At 46.8% G+C, this 24,481-nt stretch overlaps 1 protein-coding gene and 1 long non-coding RNA gene across 2 annotated transcripts; one reads left to right on the plus strand and one right to left on the minus strand.

Moving 5' to 3' along the window:
- Nucleotides 1–4,415: 4,415 nt before the first annotated feature.
- Nucleotides 4,416–6,351, minus strand: LOC129146447 (uncharacterized). Its single transcript, XR_008553196.1, has 3 exons — nucleotides 6,262–6,351; nucleotides 5,824–5,856; nucleotides 4,416–5,484 (listed from the first exon to the last, which is right to left on the minus strand). It is a non-coding gene; the product is annotated as an uncharacterized LOC129146447 (long non-coding RNA).
- Nucleotides 6,352–14,257: 7,906 nt separating this feature from the next.
- LOC119253261 (class I histocompatibility antigen, Gogo-C*0101/C*0102 alpha chain-like) lies at nucleotides 14,258–17,263 on the plus strand. Its single transcript, XM_054698700.1, is given in 7 exon segments — nucleotides 14,258–14,385; nucleotides 14,650–14,919; nucleotides 15,151–15,255; nucleotides 15,258–15,425; nucleotides 15,980–16,255; nucleotides 16,775–16,807; nucleotides 17,158–17,263. Coding segments are annotated over 7 exon segments (993 nt in total). The 5' UTR covers nucleotides 14,258–14,309; the 3' UTR covers nucleotides 17,223–17,263.
- The last annotated feature ends 7,218 nt before the right edge of the window (nucleotides 17,264–24,481 follow it).

The raw sequence follows: 24,481 nt of genomic DNA on the forward strand, positions 1-24,481 counted from the left end.
AGCATCTCCTCAAGCTCTTTTGCAGTAAAGTTTCTGTTCTAGAAGCTGCAGGAAACTGAAACCACAGACTTTGACCTAAGATAAAGTCAAAGTAGCTGTGAAGCTGTGTGAACCTCTTGGTTCAAGTGGTTTGTTGTTTTCATCATGGCCTCATGGGGCTAGACACCCATTTACAGCACATTCTCAGAGAGGATCATGAATATACTTTAGTATTGTCCTCTGGTTAGGCCCAAAGGCAAGTTGCCCCCAAGCACACCAAATAAAAACCTGAAACACTGAAGACAGTCATTTCAGCTAAAACCTGGAAAATAGGATGCTGACAGCTGATTGTCCCACATCTTTACACATATGCATTTATTTTATATTTTTTTTAAGATTTATTTATTTGTACAAGCACTGGGTACAGTCAGAAGTGCGGGAGGGTGAGAGAATTCACCAGAGACAGAGCGGGGAGCAGAGCAGGCAAAAGGACCGAAGTACACTGCTGAGGGGAGCAGTGGGCAGCAGGAGAGGTCTGCACGCCATGTGGGACCCTCCTCCGGTGGCCGGGGAGCAGCCGGGGATCGAACTGGCGCTCCAGAGGCTGCGGGCAGCTTCGCAACCCAGCGTTCAACCGCTGCGCCACAGGGGAGGCCCCACATATGCATTTAGTTGGAGCAGTTACTTGAAATGATTTCTCTTTTTATGTCTTCAAAAATCTAAGAAAAGTTCATGATTGATTTGAAGTTTAAGACTATAGGTTTTCTGACTTGTGTTTTCTGTTAATAATTTTTTATGTAACGTTAAAGTAATACCCATATAAGGGAATTCATGTGCTCTGAATGGCTTTACAAAGGTAAAAGAGAAGGTTAGTCCATTATTTTTGAGTCCCAGGGCAAGTTAGGGTTAATTAGGCAGCTTCAGTGATGGTGCAGGCAGGGACTTCAAGAAGGTAAAGAGGCTTTTGAGGTAAGGACAGTGCATTCTAAGAAGTGCTAAGCAAACATACTCCGGTGCTGTGGTCAGACAGCCCAGGAGGATTCAACAAAGACAGTGAAATTTGAGAGAGTAAAACCTTAGAAAGGGGAGGTTAATTCTAAGATCAGAGCTGGGGAAATGGGCACATCTGCCCAGAGGAAGACAAAGAACCAATCATAAAGCAGGATGATGAGATTTTACAATAGAGGGAAAAATGGTCTAAATATCCCTAAGCACAGGCCCACAATGTCTTCCTTGCCCCTCCCAGGCACAGCGCTGTGGTTTTCTCCCCTGGTCACTCTCTGGGCCAGTCACCTGCCATGCTCCGTGTTGTGGACACTCATGGAGATAACCACATGCCAGTGAACTGAGGCTTTTCCCCCAAAAGTCACATGAATGAACTTTAAACCAGAAACTTCCAAATAGAGCCTTTCCCTTTGGGTCGAGATCCTGACTGCAGCCTGGTGAGACCTGGGGCTGGAGCTATAGAGTGAGACCACCTCCTGACCCCTCACCCCCAGAAAGCAGTGAGATATCAAATCTCTGTTGTTTTCAGCTGCTTGGCTTTGGAGTAGTTTGTTGCCAACATTGAGGTGACTAATGCACAGGGAGCAACAATGTGATGAGTGGTGATGTCTTAAAGAAATAGCATAGAGCAGAGAAACTGGAGGGACAGATTCAAGGTCCTCTAGTAAAGAGAGGCCTAGAAAGGATTATATATCCTGTGAGAGTGTGCTTCAAAATAAAGGTGATTAAGATTGGTCCTTCTCTAGCATTCTGTTTTAATATCCTATCAGCATTTTTTTTGTATTAGTTTCACTTTTGGGTTTCATGGTTTTATTTGCACAACACATGTGCACATGCTGGCGTCAGGCTGGGTGACTCGGGAACCAGCAGCACTGCTCTCTCCACAGTGGCTTTGCCGCTCTTGGAGGAGACTCTGGGGGTGACCTCAGCACAGGAAGGTGGTTGCTCAGCAGCAGCACTTCCGCTCCTTGACCTTGTGCAGCAGGAACTTGATGGAGCCACTGGGCCACCTGCGTTTTGTTTTCTTGTTGTAAACCCCGCTGTGCATCAGACCTGGCCCATGAGCCTTCTGCATAACCTGTTATCCCTGCTGCTGGGTTGCTGCCGGTTACCCTTAATTCTGACGTGCCAGTCTGACTGTTGCCTGATGAAGTTCTTGGTCCTCTTTTTGATGAATCTGGGCTTCCTGAGGGATCTGAGGGCTGCCATGGTGCCAGGTGGGAGATGGCTGCCACCTCCATAGGCAGTGACCAGGGAGAGGCACTGTTGTTCTTGTAGACCTCAGAATTACACCACACATCCTTAACATAACAGTCCACTTCCTGTTGCTAATATATTAGTTTACACATTATTGGAATCTTGCAACGATTTGTACTCTGTGTCTCTTATGTTGTTGGTGTTACAGATTATGTATCTCTATAGGAGACAAACCCTGAGGAATGTTTTAATTTCCGTTTTATTTTATTTTATTAAAGATTTATTTATTTTTATACAAGAAACAGGTTACAGGCCCTATGTGCAGGAGGGTGAGAGGATTCACCAGAGACAGAGCAGGGAACAGAACAGGCAGATGACCGAAACACTGCTGAGGGGAGCAGCGGGCGAGGCAGGAGAGGTCCACTGTGCCATGTGGGACACTCGTTGGCCGGCTGGGTCGAACCGGCACTGCAAAGGCTGCGGACAGCCCCACAGTGTGGCACTCAACCGCCTGCGCCACCAGGGAGGCCCTTAATTTCCATTTTAAATCACTATATTTATAAAGTAATGCAAAAGGATCAAAAAAAAAAAAAAGAAGAGATAGTAATTTGTTCCCACTGAGATTTTTGCTTTCCTAATGCTCTTCCTCTTTCCTGAGATTCTGAGTTTCCATCTTGTATCATTTACCTGCAGCCTGGAGAATGTCCTTTACCATTTCCCACAGGGTGGACCTTTAGGGACACAACCTATTTTTTTTGTGGATCTGAAGGCCTATTTTGTCTTCACTCTTGAAGGACATTTTTGGTGGATATTGAATTATGGGTGGGCAATTTTTTTCTTTTAGGAGAGGTGTTCTGCTTCTTTGGCCTCACCTTTTTTTCATTATTGAAGTGTTATTGGTTTAAGACCCTGTACATGACTTAGGGATCAGGCTCACACCTCCCATATGCAGGTGCCCACAAACACACCAACCACCCCAGCACCCACAGTCTCTCACTGTGGACCTTTGTGGCCTGTGTTTTCTGCTGACAATCATCAGACGGGAGAGGAGGCACAGAGGCCCCAACCAGAACTACCGTGGGGGAGAGAATATCCATCACATCAGCCTCTGCCATCATCCTCACCGTCATGCCAATTAAAAGGTAGAGGAGGCCGCGCATGAACAGTCCCTGCAGCACTGGGAGAGGCAGAGCAAGACCAGGAAGGAGGATCCCTTTGGTTCCAAAAAATCCCAAGAGGGAAGCTTATCATGCCATCCAGGCCACCCAGACAAAGCAGGCACTTTGGAAAAGAAGGAGCAGGGAGGGAAAGACCTTAGGACTGTAAAGTAAAATCAGCAATAAAAGGGTCCATCTGCCTGGTCTCATCTAAGGGCACACGCCCAAGAGCCAAGATACAGCGGGTCTGGCCTTGCTGAGAAGCCGCATCTGCAATACCAAAAAGCTGTCTCCCCGCAGATCAGTAACTTCCAGTGAAGACAGAGCTCAAGCGGATGGCCCTGCTCACACCCCCGCTCCCGGAGGAGATAAGGCTCCTTGTGCTCCTCAGTGCACAGGCAGGTCAAATAGGTGCATTAACTAGACACCTGTTATGGGCTGTTCTCTGTAAAAATCCTCGAAAGTGTAAGATATTTTCCTTGTGGACTCTATAAAATTCTAATCGTGAGACTTGAAATTTGAACAGCTTTGCCAGAGCGTCTGGTGGCTGCACCGGGCTCCCGTCCTCAGTCTTATTCTTCTGTAAACTCACCTTTGCTCCCTTCATCTTATTGAAACCCGGGCTTAAAGGACAAGAATCATTTGTGGTGGCAACAACATCTCCAAGCCACAGACAATAGAAGTAAAAACCCAGGACTTGGATACACGCTGCTTGGCTCATGTTGTTCATTGAAAGGTTCACTAGGGTGAGTTACTATGGGGACACCCCTGCAGGACCCGTTGAAGCACATCCCCATGTGTCTTTGTCAGATGACCCCCCAACCCATGAAAGTGCCTCATATGTCACTGGGGCTTCCTGACACTGAGATCTGTCTGGGGATCGTCCTCAAAGGTGAGGAACCAAGGTCAGAAATGAGACTGTGTCTCCACAGACAACACAGATGCACTGGGAAAACTAGGCCGGAGGTCAGGGAGAGGGGCCAGCTGCAGAGAAGGAACTGAACTAAAAGGAGGAATTATCTGATATTTTTCTCTACTAATACCAGAATTGGGTTCTTTAAAAATGATGGAGAAAATATGGAAAGAATAATCCAGAAAGAGTCCTAAAGGGAAGCCAAAACTTTGAGTCTGGATATTAATCTCTAATGCTATGTATTCCTGTGTGCATGGGTCACCCGGGACCTTGTGGGGACAACACAGGTCAGTGTGGGGAGGGTCCTGGTGGGCAGGGCTGGACCAGTCTCCCCACCTCCTCACATTATGCTAATAGGAGCGCAGACACATGAGGACACCCTTTGCAGCCAGAAAACCAGGGGATGTTTTAAATACAAGTATATATGTTATTGAGGTAGCATTGGTTTACATCACTGTATTTCAGAAGTGTAGGATCAGCCCTTCAGGTGTTTTTAATTCAGCACCCACTACCAAAGCACCTATGGTCCCCATCATAGTCCAAGGTGTCCCCCCACTTTTCTCATCCCTCCTGCTACTCCTCTGGTAGCACAGATCTATAGTCAGATTTCAAGGGTTATATTTGCAGTTTGACTTATCTGAGCTTTTGCTTGATTTCTCTATGTCTCTGACACAAGTGACACTGTTGGAATTTGTCTTTCTCCTTCCAACTACTCACTTAGTATAATCCCCTCCAGCTCCATCCATGTTGCACAAATGGCATGAGTTTATTGTCTTGACTGCAGAGTAGTATTCCACTGTGTATACAGACCACATCTTCTTGAGCTACTCCTCTGTTTTGGGTAATTTGTTTCCATTGCTTGGCTACTGAAAACAGTGCTGCAGTAATCACAGGTATGCAAGTTTCCCTTCAAATTAGTGTTCTATATTCTTCAAGTAGCTGCCAAGTAGTGAATTGCTGGGTGACAGGGAAGATCCATTTTTGATCTTTTGAGAACACTCCTTACCCTTTCCATGGGGACAGGACTAGTATGCATCCCCACCTCAACATAGGACTGTTCCCTCTTTCTCTACATCCTCAGGAACCTGTTGTTTCTGATCTTTTTGTTATGGGCCATTCTCAAAGGTGTGAGGTGGTATCTCATGGTGATTTAAACCGGGGAATCTTGAAGTCACAAAATGGAGATCAGAAGAAATCCTCATCACTCAGTCCCCAAAAGGCCACTGTCTGACACTGTGAAAGAAATTAGTTTAGGAACAAATTCAGGTGAATCACTTAAGTGTCTACATTCTCCATAGTCCACCGCATCCTCAGAATGTCCCCCTCACAGCTTCCCCATAACCTGGTCCCATCCTCTCTGCCCAAGCCCCTCCCACCACAGGCCTCCAGGGTCTCACCTTTAGGGGCTCAGATACACTTCAGAGCCCTGGGACTCGGCTGTCCAGAGGAGAGCACAACAAAACTTGGTCAGAGATGAGACCAAGGAGAAACTGATGGTGGGGTCACTTCCCCATGGGCTCCATCTCCACTGTCCCCAGGAGTTCAGTGACCAAACCCCTGATCCACACTTACCTGCAGCCTGAGTGTAGCTTCCTCCTTGTCCGCCTGTGGGAAGAAACTTGGTGTGAGACCAGGGAGGAGTGAGGACATGAAGCCCTAAAGGTATCCCCACATCTGGACCACAGGGAAGTTTTCAAACTGTGAGCACCCAGGGCGGGACCAGGATATGAAGAAAGGAGATGAGGGGGGACTGGACCTACCACCTCCTGGTTGGAATCTGTCCTCAGCAGGGACCTTCCCCTCTTCCATTTGCTGGAAATAAGGGCCCCATCACCAGAATTATCAAGGAGAACAATTTGTGATTCATTTTCCTAAGTGTTTTACAAAAGAGTGAGTGTTGGCAATTAGCTCCAGACTGGGCAACACAGTGTGTTAACCAGCAGGGTAAGTCCTACCTGGGACCTGAAAACCACCAGTGGACAAGATCCCTCCACCCACACCCTTTCTTACCAGAATTTCTTCCTGCACATCACAGCGCCCGTGAGCACAGCTCCAAGGACCAGGCCAGCAGTGCTGCCCACGGTGGAGGACCAAAGAGGGGGCACTGGAAGGGAAGGGAAGGTGAGACCCCGACCCACAGGCCTCATCCTGACCCTCTGAAGATCTCCAGAAGGGCTCCTGGGAAAGAGGACTCAGGGCAGGCTTGGGGTGGAGGGAGAAAGGCACTAAGCTAGGGCAGGGCAGAGGGGGGACTGCAGAACTGACAGCTGCAGAGATGTGCCTTTCCTGGGGTCCTGGGAAACTCCCGGGGGCTCCTGACCTCTTCCTCTCACCCCACAGTGGTAGTTTCCTGCCTGATCCTAACTCACCCGTGCAGAAGTTGGTTAAGGCCAGCCCTGCCAACTCTGTCCCTCTCCCTTCTCCTTCTCTCACCCCTCTATCCCCCCCTCCACCCCCCAGAGCAGCAGCAGGAGGATTGTGGGCTTCATGACCAGCATCCCAGGGCCTGGGGAGACTGAGGGCAGGCCGGTTGATGGGAGCCACAGTGATGCTGACTGACTGCTCTGGAGATCTCCAGCCAATAGGGAGTGATAACTGGGATGAGTCACCAGTATCCAGGTAAGAGGACCTGATACAGGTTGTGAGAGCAACTGCTATGGAAGGGAGGTGGGGAATCCCCAATAGTCACTTTCCTGGCCCCAGACAAGCCCTGGGGACTGAGACCCTGGGAACCGGAGGGGGGAGGGGCATTGCTTTGCCCCCTCCTCCCCTGCATCAAGTGCTTGTCACACAGTCTCCCCAAGTGCAGGCCAGGGGCAGTCCATGCGGTTTTCAAACATTTTCCTTTCAGGATCTCTGTGCAGTCTTACAAATTAGTGAGGACCCTAAATATAATTTTGTTCACGTGGGTATAGTGATCAATTTTCAACACACAGGGAATGAAACCATTTTCAAAGTTATTATTTCACTTAGAATAATATTAATAATCTTATTAATAATATTAATAATCTTTATTTTTAAGAAAATTATCTGAAAAGAATCAGGATAATGAGAAAAGTTTTAAATTTTTGTGTCTTTCTTGTTTGCTCATTAGAAGATCTTTGAATTTGCATATTTTCTTCTACATGTATTCTGTTGTTTCAATTGAAGTCTATGAAAAAATACACAGCCTCATGATAATATGAGCTGTAGTATTGGAATAACCTTTTCAGATAATTGTGAAAATTCAACTTTGATATTAAATTATAACGATGTAAGTAGTAGTTTCTCAAAGGTTATTTGCAAAGTGAAATCTGAAACATACCATTGACTATTTCCTATTCTGTTACATTTATTCCATAGGCCTCACTTGCATATTTTGGTTCTTGTGCTACTGTATGATATTATTTTTTAAAGTAATGCATTTTCACTGGGTTGTTTATAGTCTTCAGTGTTCATTACACTGGAAAGAAATTATCAAAAAAAGTTTCTGGGTTTTTTTTGTAGTTTTTTTTTTTTTTTTTTTTTTAACCACAGATCCCAAAAGAAACATTAGTCCATACTGGAAGTTTTCAAGTTTATAGCAATGGGACTCAATTTTCCATAGTTATGGTTTTTACATTTTATCTGGAGTTTACATTTTATTGAGACAACAGGTGATGTCAGTTGTCAATATTCATCTGATTTTCTAAAGGGACAGACTCACATTCATTTTCAGGAAAGTATTTGCAATTCAACTAGTGTAAGTAACCATAGCTGTAGCCATTCATTCCTTCAATTAAAGATGGGATTGCCTAAAAGAAGAGGCAAATTCACTTCATACATTTCCCCCGGACACGGCCCTTTGGCCTGCAGCAGACAGGCTTTATGTGCACTTCCTTGTCATGGTTTCAGACCTTTTAAAAATGTGGATTTCAGGATGATAAAATGGAAAATATAATTTCTTGACTTAACCAGGATCCTTTGAAGTGAAACTGGTTTGGATTTCTTTTTTCTACAAGTAAGTGGTGGTGAAGAACAACTACTACTGCAGTTGGTACTGTAGTCTCCATTTTTACTAAGTTTTACCTCAGAGGAATGTCGAAAGGCCAGTGTTGGTCCAAGTGATGTTATGAAAATGGATTTGACCTCATGGGTACTGTGGAAGGTTCTGGGTGACATCAAGGACTCCACAGACTGCCCTTTGAAAGATGTTTTTCTCACTGAACCTGGGAGAGTCTCCCAAGTGTTCTCTGCTTTTGCCTCCTCTTCATTTCCAGAATCCCTCTCCCTGTTTGGGCGTCAGGCTCCCAAAGCTTATCTTTGAGCTTATCCTGGACTCTCCTGGAAGAGAACTCAGTTCTCAGAGAGGATGAACATGTCCTCTGCCTGAGAGGGGAGACGGGACAAATGTTTCCCTTTGCAACTGGGAACAGTTTGTGTTTGGAGGCACCAGAACATTTTTTAGTTTTGTTTTATACCAGCTTAATATGTATGTCTATCCAGATAGTGACCTGACCTATTACTTAAGAGAGATAATATTGGCCCTTTCACTTTACATGTGTATATGTCTAAGGCATTTGACTTGATATCCCCAAAGCGTGAAGAGCTGTGCTGTGCAACAGAATATTCTAGGAGAAGGGATTGTTCTCCATGTGCACTGAACAATATGGTGCCTGTAACCATGGGGCTACTGAACACTTGAGATATGGTTCATGAGCAGAGATCTTTAACTTTTCATTATATCTCATGTATGTTCCTTGTAGCTGCCATATTGGACAGGACATTTGTAGAATGTTCTTAAATTTCAGTATCTGCTCCCCAATCTATGTAATGCATAGGTTGATGTATAATAAAATTATCTTCACATGGAAGTCATGGATTTCTCTATGTGGGTTTAAAGGATATCCTTAAAATACAGCATGTCCAAGGAAGTTTAATTAATATATACTTTAACAAAAGGGGGAAGGTTGAGATCCCAAATCTGAATGCAAGCTATCAAATTCCTGGCTGGCCACTAAACCACACAGGTGTGGGACACTCAAGAGAAACTGCTGGAAAAACAGAAAGAACTAGAGGGAGTTCTACCCTTGAGTGGCAGACTGATCCTGCAGAAATCTGTGAGTATGCACCTATGACTGATGAATTCCCCAATCCAAACAAGCTCACAGGACAGAAACAAAAAACAAATCTCACTGAATGGAGGACTCAAAGGTCAGAAATTGGAAAAAAAAAACAAAAACAAAAAAAAAAACAAAGGTCAGAAATTGGGGCTAGCCATGCATTTGGATGTTTGGGAACACCAGGAACAAGATAGACAACAAGAGAGTGAACAAGAACATCAGAGTAGATGCTGTTAGGGATGGCATAGTCCATCTCTACCAACACTGGCATCAGTTGAAATGTGTCCTGTTCAAAATTTTTAATATCCTTAGCCAGAATCATTTGTGATTTCAGAAGAGATGCCTCTTGTTTCAAGGCTGGGGCACCACAGAGCATGTGGGGCTTGTTCTGAAGGACCTGGTCTCTTGGTTGCTCTTTGTGTTTCCTCTGATGAATGACCAGCTGTGGCTTCCTCCCCAGGGTCACTGGTCACTATCTTCCCCACAGCCTTCCTGGGGTCCCTTGTTCTACTTCACATTGAAATCTTCAATAGGATCTTGGAGAAGTTCCTGCCCACACTGCCCAGGCCTGTTGCCCAGGCCTTCAGAGCAGACTCTGAGTTGCAAGGAGACCTAAGAAGTGGCCCTTGGAATCCATAGCACAGGCATTTGCCCCCTGAGGCCCCTCTGGCAGATTTTTGAGATACATGTAGTTCAGGGTTTGGTCATTATGACCTTGTGAGAACCAGTCACAACTGAGCAGTGAGTAGACCAGAATGCTTTTCTTCTCTGAAGTTATAATTATCCTGTTCCCTCACTAGTTTAGTTCCAGTTGTGCTCATTCCTAATCACCCCCAAGACCACCCCAGGGTCAGAATCTCCATGGACATATAACACACACCAGCTATTCTTCCTGCTTCATCCTGGGCAGACCCCTATCCCACAGCCTCAGTCCTGCTTCCCGGGGCCTAGGGTCTGCTCACGTGGGCAGGGCTGAAGGCCCGGAGCCCTCACCTCACCCTTGGCCTCTCTCCTCTCCCCATCCCCTGTGGCTGATTTTCCTGTGTCCTGTTCTCTGTGTCCATCATCTTTGTTCCCCCTTTGCCCACTAGAGGAGGGACGTGTGCTGCAGGGGGCCTTGTTGCCCCAGCCAGATAAGATACTAGCAAGTAGCTAAGAAAAAGGGCCTCACACCGTGGGGCTGAACATCTAACATCCCTTTGCTTTTTGTTCTTGGTCATAAAAAGAGAAAAATTTATCAGAAAGTACATTAGGCAATAAATTATACATATCAGCATATTGTAAGTGAATGGCACGGAAAATTATTTGTTTAGAAATTAGTTATTAAGCAATTTGGCCCACTTGACAATGGGAGACAATTTATTGTACATGCCTGACAAGCAATCCAGCACAATTATAGTAGGTCCTTCTTTTGCCTTCTTTTGAAGTTTCTTGGGAAAGTTTTTAAATGAAGCTATTTGAGTTAAGGAGTTTCTAGGTAGAAAAAGTTCTGATAGCTGAATAGCAGCAGGTCTCCCACTGAAGGCCATGTGAATAAGAGGAGTCTTTTCTTGCTCAGGCTTTAGCTGATAGGGGTGTCCTGGCGGCTATCAGCTGTCTGAGGTTATTGTTTAGCTGAAACAATGAGCTCTAGTGTAAGGCTTAGTTTTTTATTAACCTTGAAGGTTGCCTTCTTGCTGAGAGCACATAGCAGCCAAAAGTCTAAGGGAAAAGAATGCACTGATTGTTTCTGCTTTGCTTCTCTGCACATGATGATGTCATCTCACTTGCTAAAAATGAATAAATAAAGACCTGCTGAGTCCCTCAGTAGAAGAGACTTGCACCTCGTCAAGTGTCAGTGTCTCCTCACTATCTCATCCCCTTCCCTTCAGCCCTTAAGTTTTAGCCCCTTACAGGTCGCCTAGGCCATCTCATCCTTTCAGGAACCCCTGACACGACATTTTGCCGGAGGTTGGTCCCCGGCAGATGTGGACAGTAACCCACGAACAGCTGAAGTGAATGTCTGTGCCCCCAGCACCTCCCTCACCTGGGCCTGTCATGGGGTCTGGGCTGGATTCCCCTGAGGACTGGGCAGGCCTGGCTCCAGGGTCTTCTGACCTCCAGACCTAAGTTGTCTCTTGAGGGCTCCAAGGTCTGTCCTTCTCCAGCCTCTTTCTGAAAGTTCCTGGCAACGGATCATGGTGTGGGGCTGCTTATCCTCTGTAGGAGGAACCTGGGGAGGACACTCAGCATTCACATTTTATCTGTGAGTGCTCAGGGATTTTCTTGAATTTTTTTATCATTTTCACTCTCCATTTTTTATTTTATTTTATTATTTATTTATTTATTTATTTTTTGAAAGAGGCATGTATTATTTATTTATTTATTTGTTTGTTTGTTTGTTTATACATGCACTGGGTACAGTCAGAAGCGCGGGAGGGTGAGAGAATTCACCAGAGCCAGAGCGGGGAGCAGAGCAGGCAGAAGGACCGAAGTACACTGCTGAGGGGAGCAGCGGGCGGCAGGAGAGGTCTGCGTGCCATGTGGGACCCTCCTCCGGTGGCCGGGGAGCAGCCGGGGATCAAACCTGTGCTGCAGAGGCTGCGGGCAGCTTCGCAATCCAGCACTCAACCGCTGCGCCACCGGGGAGGACCTCACTCTCCATTTTTTAGATAGTTGTATTATTAACTTGGAATCCCTAGATCGACAGACTCATATTCTTGTAGGTCTTCTCTCGGCTTGTCATTTCTTTTCCATTTGTATGACTTAGTGGGAGAGAGACTTCAATATTCCAGTTCATCTGCTGAATTATTCATTTATATGAACAAATTTATAATTTCCAATAGCTTTCTCTTGTTCTATGATTATATATTAAATAAACTCTTCTACCTTTATGCTTAATTTATTTTTAATGTATTTTTTGAAGATTTATTTATTTATTACACATTGAAGAACTGCGGTATAGGCTAGAGGTGGGGGATGGTGGTGAGATGATTCACCAGGGACAGAATGGGGAGCAGAACTGGCAGATCTACCGAAATACACTGCTGAGGGGAGCAGCTGGTGAGTCAGGAGGGGTCTGTCCTGCCACGTGGGCTACTCCCTGGGCGAGGATCAAACTCAGTCCTAGGCAGTGATAGCACTGAGACTTAACCCTTATGCCACCAGGGAGGCCCTGTTTTTAATATATTTTTTACATCTTTTGACATTATTTAAAATAATAGAAGGGTACCTGATAGCACTCCTACTTGTCTACTTTCACAACAAACACTCTCCCTCCTCCCAGCACAGGGCTCGGGTAAGGTTTACACGTGTCTTTGTCATCTTTGCTCAGTGTCCATCTCATGACAGTGCAAGCTCCACATCTCCACGGCCCTTTCTCTGCTCTTCATTGTGTCTTCAGGGGAGGCAGCTTGGGGAGGCAGGAGCCAGCTAGGGAGAGGGATTCTGGGAAATGAAGGGGAGACAAAGGCAGAGAACACTTGGGAGATGCTCCTTGGTTCACTGAGAAAACCATTTACCAAAGTGCATTCTGTGGAACCCTTGAAGTCACCCAGAACGTGTCACAGGATCCATGAGGTCAAAAGTATTTTCAAAATGTCACTTAGACACGGTTGGCTTTTTCACTATTTTGACATTTGCTGAGGTAAAACTTAGCAAAAATGGAGCTTATATTACTAACTGCAACAGTAGTTATTCTTCACCACTACTTACCTCAGAAACACAACTCCAAGCCAGTTTCATTTCAAAATGTCTTGGTTGAAGCATTGAAAGTTAGCTTCATTATTCTATCATCCTCAAAACCACATTTTACAGTACCTGATGTGATGACACGCAAGTACACACAGAGCACTTCTGCTGCGTTCCCACCTACTATGTGCCAAGGAAAATATTTGCACGAGATGAATTAGACTGTTTTTCTTTTTTTGTAGGCAATCCCATCTTGACACGAAGGGATGAATGACAAAAACTATGGCTATTTGGATTTGGCTAATTGGCAGACATTGTCCTGAAAATGAATGTGTGCTCCTTAATGAAACTGACATTCAACTGACAATTGATAACTGACAGTGACCTCGCCTTGACAAAATAAAAGTGCTCAGACAAAACCAGAATTATGGAAAATTGTGTCCTATCACTAAGTTGACAATTTCCATTACTGCTTTTACTTTTGGGACTTGTGGTAAAAAATAAAAAAAAAAAAAATTAAATAATTTGATTCCAGCACCGCTCTGGTGGAGCAAGGGGTTAAGCACCACACTATGAAGCAATCCTCAGCCTCTGCAGCACGAGTTCGATCTCCGGCAGCCAGGGAGCTACCCACATGGCGTAGCAGACCTCTCCTGCTGGCCCGCTGCTCCCCTCAGCAGTGTATTTCAGTCAGCCTGCCTGTTCTGTGCCCTGCTCTATATCTGGTGAATCCTCTCACACACCCAAAACACCCACCCCTGCATCTCTGACCTGTACCCCCTCTTGTATGCATAAATAAATAAATCTTTAAAAAATAAATAAATAATTTGATTCCGCTGTCATGAACACTGAAGGTCTTTGTAACTTAGTGGAACGATATATTACTTTAAAAAATCACACAGTAGCACAAGAGTACACTTGGCGTCCTCCCTAATTTGAAAGACTGGACATTGATCCAGAAAAGAAAATGACTGAGAATCGCTGACCCAGTGGCCGAGACAGTGTGAGGAAGCTTTGGGGGAGGAGAGGAGAGGGCAGAGCAAAGCCCCAGGTCCTTAGTGTGGTTCTCACAGTTCCAGGCCCCAGGGCTGTGTCTAGGGCAGGAAGGTTACTGTTGGGGATACCCCACTGCCCCCTTAGCCTCACTTCTGTCTCCACCACCTGTGCTGGGCCCTGGACACTTGTGACTCCTCCCCAGTTCTCAGTCCCCAGTGCCTGGAGGTTCCCAGAGAACCAATCAGCATCACTGCCTGCCCAGTAAAGTCTCCACCCACCAGCCTGGAGTCAGAAGCTCCCCAGACCCCAGCAATGCTGGTCATGGGGCCCCCAATACTGCTCCTGCTGCTGCTTGTGAGGCCTCTGGCCCCGACAGAGTCACGGGCTGGTGAGTGCAGGGTGGAGGGAAAAGGCTTCTGCAGAGGAAGCTGCTGCCTTAGGCCCCTCTGTCACCCCCGTGGCGCCCCTCAGTCCTGGTCCCTTTCTGTCTCCCCACCCTGCCTCCTCCTTTCGTCCCCTGAGTCTCGCCCCTTCTGGACCCGCTGCCCATTTGCAGTCTCTGGAGCTCCCTCCCTCCTGGACACTTTCTCCCCTGCCCCATCTCCCTGGGACTCAGGAGGGTCCGCCAGGCTTTCACCCCTTCCGCCCCCAGGCTCCCACTCTCTGAGGCTTTTAGAAATGGTGATGTCCCAGCCAGGCTTCGGGGAGCCCTGGTACCTCGCCGTGGGCTACGTGGACGACACGCAGTTCATGCGGTTCGACAGCGACTCTCCGGATCAGAGGGTGGAGGTGCTGGCGCCCTGGGCGGGGCAGGTGGGGCAGGAGGATCAGGACGAGGAGACGCGGAACCGAAGACACTCGGCGCAGAGGCTCCAAGCGCTCCTGGAGGACCTGCGAGGCCGCCGCAGCCAGAGCCACAACGGTGAGCCGCGCTGGCCGGGGCGGGTCACCGCTCCCGTCCCCCCCGCCCCCCGCCGCCCCTAGTCTCCGGGCCCAGTGACCCCCGAGGCCGTGGCCCCTGCCAGGCCCTTTGACCAGGGAAGAGCCAGCGGGACTTTCACCCATAGGTTTTATTTTAAATTTAGGATTGTTCAGGGAGGGAGATCGGGTGCGGGCGCGAGACCAGGGGACTGACCTCAGGGCCGGGGCTCAGGGTCTCACACGATCCAGAGGACTCTGGGCTGCGACGCGGGGCCCGACGGGCGCCTCCTCCGCGAGTACGATCAATCCGCCTACGACGGCGCCGATTACATCGCCCTGGGCGGGACCTGCGCGCCTGGACCGCGGCGGACACGGCGCCTCAGATCACCCGGCGCGAGGGGGAGGAGGAAGGTCGGGCAGAGCAGGACAGGAGCAGCCTGGAGGGCAGGTGCATGGAGTGGCTCCCAAGACTCCTGGACATGGGGAAGGAGGCGCTGCAGCTCAGAGGTGAGAGGGCTGCGGGGCCTTGGATCTCCCTGAGGCGGGCACCCCGCAGGGAAATGGAATCATGGTGAGAAAGCGCCCCCTTCTGGCCAGAGAGGGAGCTGCCTGCCACGTGTTCAAGCTCTGGGATGGAGACTGGCCCGGAGGGTCCTGCTTTTTCTGAAGGACAGTTAAGGAACCCAGTTTCTCCTGAGAAAGAGGGGAGACCACTCCTAAAATCACCCTTTACATGATGTTTTTGACCAGCAGTCATCGTAGGAACAATGAGTTTCTCTCTCAAGATCTTGTTTTTTGGTCAGAGTAGATTTTTGGAGATCTCACTCCTGCCTGTCTGTGTCATCACCCTCCACGCAAGTCAAGGACAAAATGCTTAGAGACCTGCATCCCACCCTGGGCTCTCACCTGCTATCCCAGACTCCCAGACCAGGCTGGTTTCTGGGGTTGTGCTTCCTCCCTCCAAGCATACTGTGCTGTCCATTGGAGGATGGTCACGTGAGGCTGCTTCAGTGTCCATGGAGGAAACACAAAGCATGAAATGTCCAATTTTCCCCACTCAGGCCCCCAAAGGGCATTTGTGACCAACCACGCCATCTCTGAGCATGAGGTCACCCTGAAGTGCTGGGCCCTGGGCTTCTACCCTGCGGACATCACCCTGACCTGGCAGCGAGATGGGGAGAACCTGACCCAGGCCATTGAGCTGGTGGAGACCAGGCCTGGGGGGGATGGAAACTTCCAGAAGTGGGCGGCTGTGGTGGTGTCTGCTGGAGACCAGAAGACATACAAGTGTCATGTGCAGCATGGAGGGCTGCTAGAACCCCGAGTCCTGAATTGGGGTAAGGAGGGGGATTTGGGCACAGATGCTGACTCAGGGGCATCAGGAGCTCTTCTGGAGACCTTCGGAGAGTCAGACTAAGGCCTCAGGGTCAGGGTCTCACATTCTTTTCCCTTCCAGCGTTTTCTTCTGAGTTCTCCATCACCTCCGTGGCCCTCAAGGCTTTCGGTTTTTTCCTTCTTGGTTTGAACGTTGGACTCATAGTGGCTTCATGTTGCTGTCCATGTTAGAAGAAGTGCTCAGGTAGGGAAGGGAGTGGGGGGTTCTTCTCCACTGGGGGCTTTCAAGTCCCAGGGAGAACTTGCCGTGCCTGGCTAATGGGAAGTATCATCCACACACATGTGTTGCCCAGAGGGCATTTGGTCCAGTCCCCCCTCACCTCCTTTCTTTATTTCTCCCAGTCCTGACCTGGGTCTTTAGTCAGAGTGCTGGAAACTTCCCTATTCTGTAGGATTAGAAGATTCCTTTAGGACTTCTGGCCTTACTCCTCCCTGGTCTCACATGATGTTTCTTCCCACAGGTGGACAAGGAGGAAGCTGCATTCAGGCTGCAGGTAAGTGTGGGTCAGGGGTTGGATCCCTGAGCCCCTGGGAACAGTATAGATGGAGCCCATGGGGGAGTGACCCCACCATCAGTTTCTCCTTGGTCTCATCTCTGACCAAGTTTTGTTATGCTCTCCCCAGTCGAGTTCCAGGGCTCTGAAGTGTATCTGAGCCCCTAAAGGTGAGACCCTGGAGGCCTGTAGTGGGGGTAGGGGTTAAAGCAGAGAGGCTGGCACTAGGTTATGGGGATGCTTTCAGGAGGACATCTTGAGAATGCAGTGAACTATTGATAATGTTAACACTCAGGTAATTCATCTGAATTTCTTCATGATTATTTTCTTTCTTTCATGGTGTGAGACAGCCTTGTGCTGGCCTGAGTGTTACAGGATGTATTTTTGCCCACATTTTATGGATCCCCTGGTTTAAACTACTTCACACCTGCGAGAATGGCCCGTATCCAGAAGACTAGAAACAACAAGTGCTGGCAAGGATGTGGAAAAAAGGGGACAGTCCTGCATTGTTTTTGGATATAGACTGAGCCAGCCCTTATGGAAACAGCATTGAGATTTCTTAAAAGAGTGAATGTGGTTCTGCCATTGCACCCAGCAGTTCACTGAGGATCTACTCACAGAGGATAAATACTCTCCTGTGAAGGGACCTGCACTTCCGGCACCACTGCAGCACTATTCACAGTAGCCAAGTATGGACACAACCTAAATGCCCCAAACAGGTGACAAATCAAGTAGAAGCTGGGATTACATGTATATATATATGTATATGTACAGGTGATGTGTGTCCCTGTATAATGAAATAGCATCCACGATCAGAAAACATAACTCATGGCACTGCAGCAACATGGATGGAAGAGGGAAAAGTCAAAAGGAAAGAGAAACACTTATATATGGATATCGAGAAAGCAGACGAAGGGCCAGATTAAGCCAAACTTCAAAACTAACCCTTGAGCCCCGCCAGGCTGCACCTATTGCTGACCAGGGCTGCAGACCAGCCAAGGCTTCCTGGCCTGGCAGTGCTGGGTGGTGGACTGACCCTCTCTAGTTTGGCATCAGACTCATTTGACAACAAAGCCTGACTCCTGCTGACTGAGTACCCCGTTGTGTCTTTTTGCACCTGCACCACCACTGGTTCCCCAGCCTCTGCTGTTTGCTGGGTCTGAGATGGATCTTGTATTTGATACTGCAGTTATGTGAATGAAGGTGATAAAAGAAAAGCACAGCAGCCAGCTGCAAATGGTAAAAATGAAAAGTTATCCCATGGAGAGGTTACAAAGGCTGAGTAGATTATTTCCCAATTATTAAATATTTTTAATGAGGGAAAATAATCTACATCCAGCCAGGAGAGATAGCAATGGTAGCATTTGAAACTCTACATTGAGGGCCCTGCTGAGGGATGATCATGCTGAGAGACCAAGAGAAACCAACCTCCTGTGTAAACACTAGGGGTGAACTAAGAAGTGACTGTGTCTTTCCAGCCAGTGAATCTGTAACTTATATTGTCTGAACCATTATTTTTAAAAAGGTGGAGAGAAAGTAAATGATTGAGGGGACCAGGTTATAGCCTTTTGCTTTAGCCCCTCACATTCATTAAGAAAAACTCATTGTGTTTAATAATGCCACGGCTCAGCGCCATAACTAGGAAACACAAATACAGGATTCAGATGGGGCTACAGCAGCGAGGTCACCTTTGAGACCTGCCATTGCTGCTGACTGTCCAGCACCACCTCCTGGTGCTGTGGCCTCCTTCCCGTCTAGCCTGGCATTCAGACTGTGGCTGTGCCTGCTGGGATGTCTCCTCAGAGGGGAGCATCCCCTGGGAGCACCTCCCGCTGCCACTGTGATTTGGACCCTGGCCCAGTGCTTGCAACTGTGCCCCCAGCTCCAGGCCCTCCCTGATAGGACTGTACCACCTTACACGGGCAGCCTTAATTTTGGACTATGGACATTGCGGACACTATCTGGGTGACACAGTCACCACTGAGGCCTTAGAGACTCTTTACTTCCCTGCTCTCCTGTTTGTTAAAGAAACCTCATTGCTCTTCCCTGAGCCTGAGTGGTTTTGCAACTGAGCACATGGGTGAGAACCCAGAGACAGTGCCCTGTCCTCTGCTTTAGCTCTGTCCTTCTGAGAGGGGCCAGGGAGGAAGGGCCCCATACCTAGCACAGGAATCCGCACACATACAGGCTGCATACATGCTACATGCCGGACACTGACGCCCTCTGATGTACCCGGGTCAGGATAACCAGGAGGCTGACGGCAAGTTCTGGGGCTGATCGTGGAGGACACCACGAGTGTCAGCTGTGATGGGCTGTTCTGATGGGCTGTTTGCTCAGAACATAAAGGTTTGTCAGCGCAGAGAGCCCCGGGAGACACACAGGAGATAGATGTGTGGAGAAGCCACCTTGCCTCTTGGCTTTGGACTTGAACCAGGGACTTAAAGACTTGGAAGGAGATACCTGGAAGAGACCCATGGGGAGGCTGACCTTTACTGTACCTTGTACTTTAATTTTGCTCCTTTTGGCTCAGACTTGCTGGCTCCTTCCATCTACTTCCCAGGCCCCAACCTGAAGGCACCTCAGACCCAAGGGACCTTTCAGGCTGCAGTGGCCCTGCTGTGGGCCAAGGCTGTGTGGCTGGGTCTTTACCCATGAGGGGATGGGGAACTTTGGGTGTTTTGTCCCCAGTGTTCTTCTCTTTGCTCTCTATGAACATTAATTCTTTTAAAGTTCTTTCGCACAAAGAAAAAAAATCCAGGTTTGTCATGAAACTAAAGAAAACTGCAAAACTGGACTCATAAATCTTGCATCTTTCTATGAGCAAGCTGAAACAGCTGCTTTTCTCTCTCCCCCCAAAATATAAAATTTTTACTAAATATTCTGATTTCTTTTTTTTTTTAAACCACACCACTACATATTTATTTATTTTTAAGGATTTATTTATTTATTTATACAAGCACTGGGTACAGTCATAAGTGCGGGAGGGTGAGAGAATTCACCAGAGCCAGAGCGGGAAGCAGAACAGGCAGAAGGACCTAAGCACACTGCTGAGGGGAGCAGCGGGTGGCAGGAGAGGTCTTTGTGCTATGTGGGACCCTCTCGGTGGCCGGGGAGCAGCCAGGGATCGAACCGGTGCTGCAGAGGCTGCGGGCAGCTTTGCAACCCAGCACTCAACCACTGGGCCACCGGGGAGGCCCAATATTCTAATTTCTTATTTCAAAATGTGTGTTTATATAGATCCAATAATGTTCTCCCCCCCCCCATGTAGTCGGCCTTCCATCAGCTCCCTGAGCCACTTCTGTTCCTGTGCCCACATCTGGCATTCAAGACCCAGCTCCCATGTCCCCTTCCTGCTGAGGAAGGAACCTCCCCAGCTCTGCCCTTGGTGTCCTCTGAGGCAGGTACTGCAGCCCTTCTCTCCTCACACACCCCAGGCTGTAGGTCCTCCTGGGCGAGGTCACGTGGTTCTCTGTGACATTAGCACCCTGTGGAATCTGTTCCTGGGCACCAGCATGTGTTGGGCTAGGGGACCCAAATGCCCACTGCAGGTCTGTGCCATCAGAGTTGCCTATGGTGTAATGAGAGAGTTCCCAGGCCTGTCCCCAGAGGCAGAGAGTAGGCTCTGCTGCCCAGGGCTGGGTGGGATTGGTGCCATGAGCCCAAGGAAACAAGGGTGTTGTGGTGATGGAGATGTTCTCAACTTAGATTATGGGGTGGTTGCCCTGCTCTGTGCTTACCAAAAGGACATGAGAGGTGAGCCTTCAAGTGACTTAATGGTCATAAGTTATATCTCAGTTAAGTGGCTTTAGAAACATATTAGAAATTGGGTCTACAAGTTACCCTGTATCTGTCCTCCACTGCATCCACATCTAGAGCTTGTGGGGCAGTAAACTGTCTCAGCCCAGGGCCTTCCCTTGTGGCGCAGCAGTTGAAAGCTGGGCTATGTAGCTGCCCACAGCCTCTGCAAGGGTCCCACATGGCACGCAGACCTCTCCTGCCGCCCGCCGCTCCCCTCAGCAGTGTATTTCGTCGGTCTGCCGGTTCTGTTCCCCGCTCTGGCTCTGGTGAATTCTCTTACTCTCCCACGCTTCTGACTGTACCCAGTGCTTATATAAATAAATAAATAAATCTTAAAAAAAAGAAAGAAAGAAAGAAAGAAACTGCCTCAGCCCACGAGGAGCTGAGCACAGACGGCTTCACTGCACAGATGCTCACAAGGAGTCTCCTCTGCGTGGTCCTGAGTCACGTGATGAGATGCTGGACATCACGCTGCTTCTATGATGGAAGAGACTTTTAGGGGCCTTATTTTTCATGTGGGCAAAATGGAAATAATTAGTGTCCAGAAGGTCTACTGTGTTGGTTTTCAATTTTGTGCAGTGTCCACTCCCATAGCTGTGTCCTCAATGACTTATTGCCCCTTGTTTAAAACTGAGCTTGGAAAATTGTAACACTTGTTTCAAGGCTACACAAGAGGGAGCAGAATTAGGATTCAATCTTGGCATTTCCTTCGAGATCATGTGCTTTGCTGCATCACACTCTACAGCCATCTTGTTTGTTTGTTTTTTTAGTTAGTTAATCATTCTTGTTTCTTTTTTTCACAATATAGAATTTCTCCCGTTAGTTGGGGTCATGCAGTTTTTCCACCACCAAAGCCCACACAGCCTCCTCCACCAGCCCCCCCATTCCCTACTCTCCCCCTTTCCTTCCCCTTCTGCTCCTGTGTCAGGTCTAAGGTCTGATTTCTAGGGTCAGACTTACTGTGTGTCTTTGTCTGATCCTTTGTTTAGTGTCTCTAGATTCCACATGTAAGTGACACAATCTGTATTTCCCTTTGTCTTCTGGCTCTCTTCTCTTAGAATCATCCTTTCCAGCTCCATCCATGTTGCTGCAAATGGCATGAGTTTATCAGTTTTGATCGTTGATAACATTCCATTGAGTGTATGTGCCACGTCTTCTTGATCCACCCATAAGTACTTGCGAATTTAAGTTGCTTCCATATATTGGCTATTGTAAATGGTACTGCTAGAAATAGGAGTACACATATCCTTTCAAATTAATGTTTTTGTGCTGTTTGGGTAGATACCTAGGAGCGCAATCCCTGGAACATGTTTACGTCCATTTTCGTCTTTTGAGAAATCTCCACACTTCCTTCCACAGGGGCTGGACCTGTCCATCAAGAGTGTGATATGGTTCCTTTCCCTCCAGGCCCTCACCCGCACTCATATGTTGCTTTTTTGATATGAGCCCTTGTCACAGGAGTGAGGTGATATCTCACTGTGGTTTTGGTTTTGATCTGAATTTCCCTGGCTGGTGATGAGCATATTTCACATGTCACAAGCCACCTTCATGTCTTCTCTGGAGACAGGTTCTTCTGCCCATGTTCTAATTGAGTTGTTTGTTTTCTTCTGGTTGAGCTGTGTGAGTGCTCTGTAGATCTTCTATATCAATTCCTTGTCAGCTGTGTGCTGTGCAAATATTTTCTGCATTTGGTAGGGTGCCCCTTTGTTTTGGTCACTGTCCCTTTCACTGTTCAGAAGCTTTTTGTTTGATGTAAACCAAGTTGTATACTTTCTCCTTTGTTTAACTTGATGCTGAAGATGAATCTATAGATATTTCTGAGGTTTACTTCATGCACTGTTTTGCTTGTGTTTTCATCTATGTGTTTTACAGTTTCAGGTCTTGCATCCAAGTCTTTTATCTATTTTGAGTTGTGTGGTGTGTTATGGTGGACTAGTTTCATTCTTTTGCATGTTTCAGTCCAGTATTCCCAATATCAATTACTATGAGGCATTCCTTGTTGCAGTGTAGATACTTTGCTCCTTTGTCAAAGATTGATTGTCTATAAATCTGTGGTCTCATTTCTGGACTCTCAATTCTACTCCATTGGTCTGTGTATCTGGATTCCTTACCCCCAAAACCATGATGTTTAAGTTTTTGTGACTTTTCAGTACAGATGTCAGGAAGTGTGATACTTCTGTTTTTCTCCATTTTGATCAGGAGTGCTTGGGCTATTAGGGCATTTTTCTGATTCCATATGAATTTCAAAATCTTTGTTATTTTTCTTTGAAGAACGTCATTAGGATTTTTATTGAGATTTCATTGAATCTGCAAATTGCTTCTGCTTGGATGGCCATTTTGACAATGTTGATTCTACCAAATCATGAACATTGAATATCTTTCCATTTATTTTTGTCTTCTTTATTTCTTTTAACAATATCTTATAGTTTTCCTTATAAAGTTCCTTTTCCTTCTTTGTTTTTTCCCAGATATTTACTTGGTTTTTTTTTGGGTGAGATTATAAATGGGATGATTTTCTTCATTTCTCCTTCTTTTAGTTCATTATTTACATCTAGAACGTCAACTGAATTTTTGTGTATTGATTTTGTATTCTGCAACTTCATTGAACTGGGTTATTGTATCAATTAGATTTCCTGTGGAGTCTTTGGGGCTCTCTATGTAAATTTTCTTATTTCTACAGATAATGGTGGCTTTAATGCTTTCCCAACTGGCATTCCTTTTAGTTGTTTTTCTTGCCTAATTTCTCTCTCTAGGACCTCTATCCTATGTTGAATGATAGTGATGACAGTGTATATCCTTGTCTTGTACCAGAACTGAAAGGCTGTCACTTTTTTACCACTGAGAATGATACGTGACTTTTGTTATATTGATATGTTCCTTTCATTCCAAGTTTTTCAAGGGCTTTCATCATAAATAGATGTTGAACTTTATCAAATGCTTTCTCAGCATCTACTGATATGATCCTTTTCTTTTTGCTGATATGGTGCATTACATTGATTGCTTTTTGGATGTTTGACCATTCCTTATGTTCCTATTATAAATCCCGCATGGTCATGGTGTATAATCATTTTAATGCACTTTTAGATTTGGTTTGCTAAGGTTTTATTGAGAATTTTTTATCTGTGTTTATTAGGGAGATAAGTCTACAGTTTTCTTTGTTCTGGTATTAGTGTAATGTTGGCCTCATAAAAGTGTGTTTGGAAAAAAATTCTCAAATTTTTGAAAGAATCTGAGCAGGACAGTTATTAGCTCATGATTGAAAGTTTGGTAGAACTCATTTGTGAAGTCATCTGGTCCTGCACTTTTGTTTTGGGGGAGAGTTTTGATTACTGTTTCAATTTCCTTGTTTGTGATTGGTTTGTTCAGGTTTTCTAGCCCTTCCCTATTCACCCTTGGATGATTGTACAATTCAAAGAATCTGTCCATTTCATCTTGGTTGTTGAATTTGTATGCATATAAATGCTTTTAGAAATCTCTTATTATCCTCCTAATATCTACAGTGTCTTTGTAACTTTTCTTTCATTTTGGATCCTATTTATATTATTTTTCTCCCTCTTTTTCTTAGTGAGTCTAGCTAAAGATGTGTCTACTATTCATTTTTCTATTTTTAAAGATTTATTTATTTATTTTATACAAGAGCTGGGGTAGAGGGCAGATGGGCAGGAGGGTGAGAGGATTCACCAGAGACAGAGCGGGGAGCAGAACAGGCAGACTGACGAAATACACTGCTGTGAGGATCAGCGGGCGAGACAGGAGAGGTCTGCCGCACCCTGTGAGACCCTTGCCGGTCAGCCGGGATTGAACCAGTGCTACAGAGGCTGTGGACAGCTTCACAGTGCAGAGCTCAACAGCCTGCGCCACCAGGGGAGGCCCTAC

Source organism: Talpa occidentalis, unplaced genomic scaffold (genome assembly GCF_014898055.3).
Source record: "Talpa occidentalis isolate TD23 unplaced genomic scaffold, MPIMG_talOcc4v2.1 talOcc4.2, whole genome shotgun sequence".
In the NCBI taxonomy this organism is placed as follows: domain Eukaryota; kingdom Metazoa; phylum Chordata; class Mammalia; order Eulipotyphla; family Talpidae; genus Talpa; species Talpa occidentalis.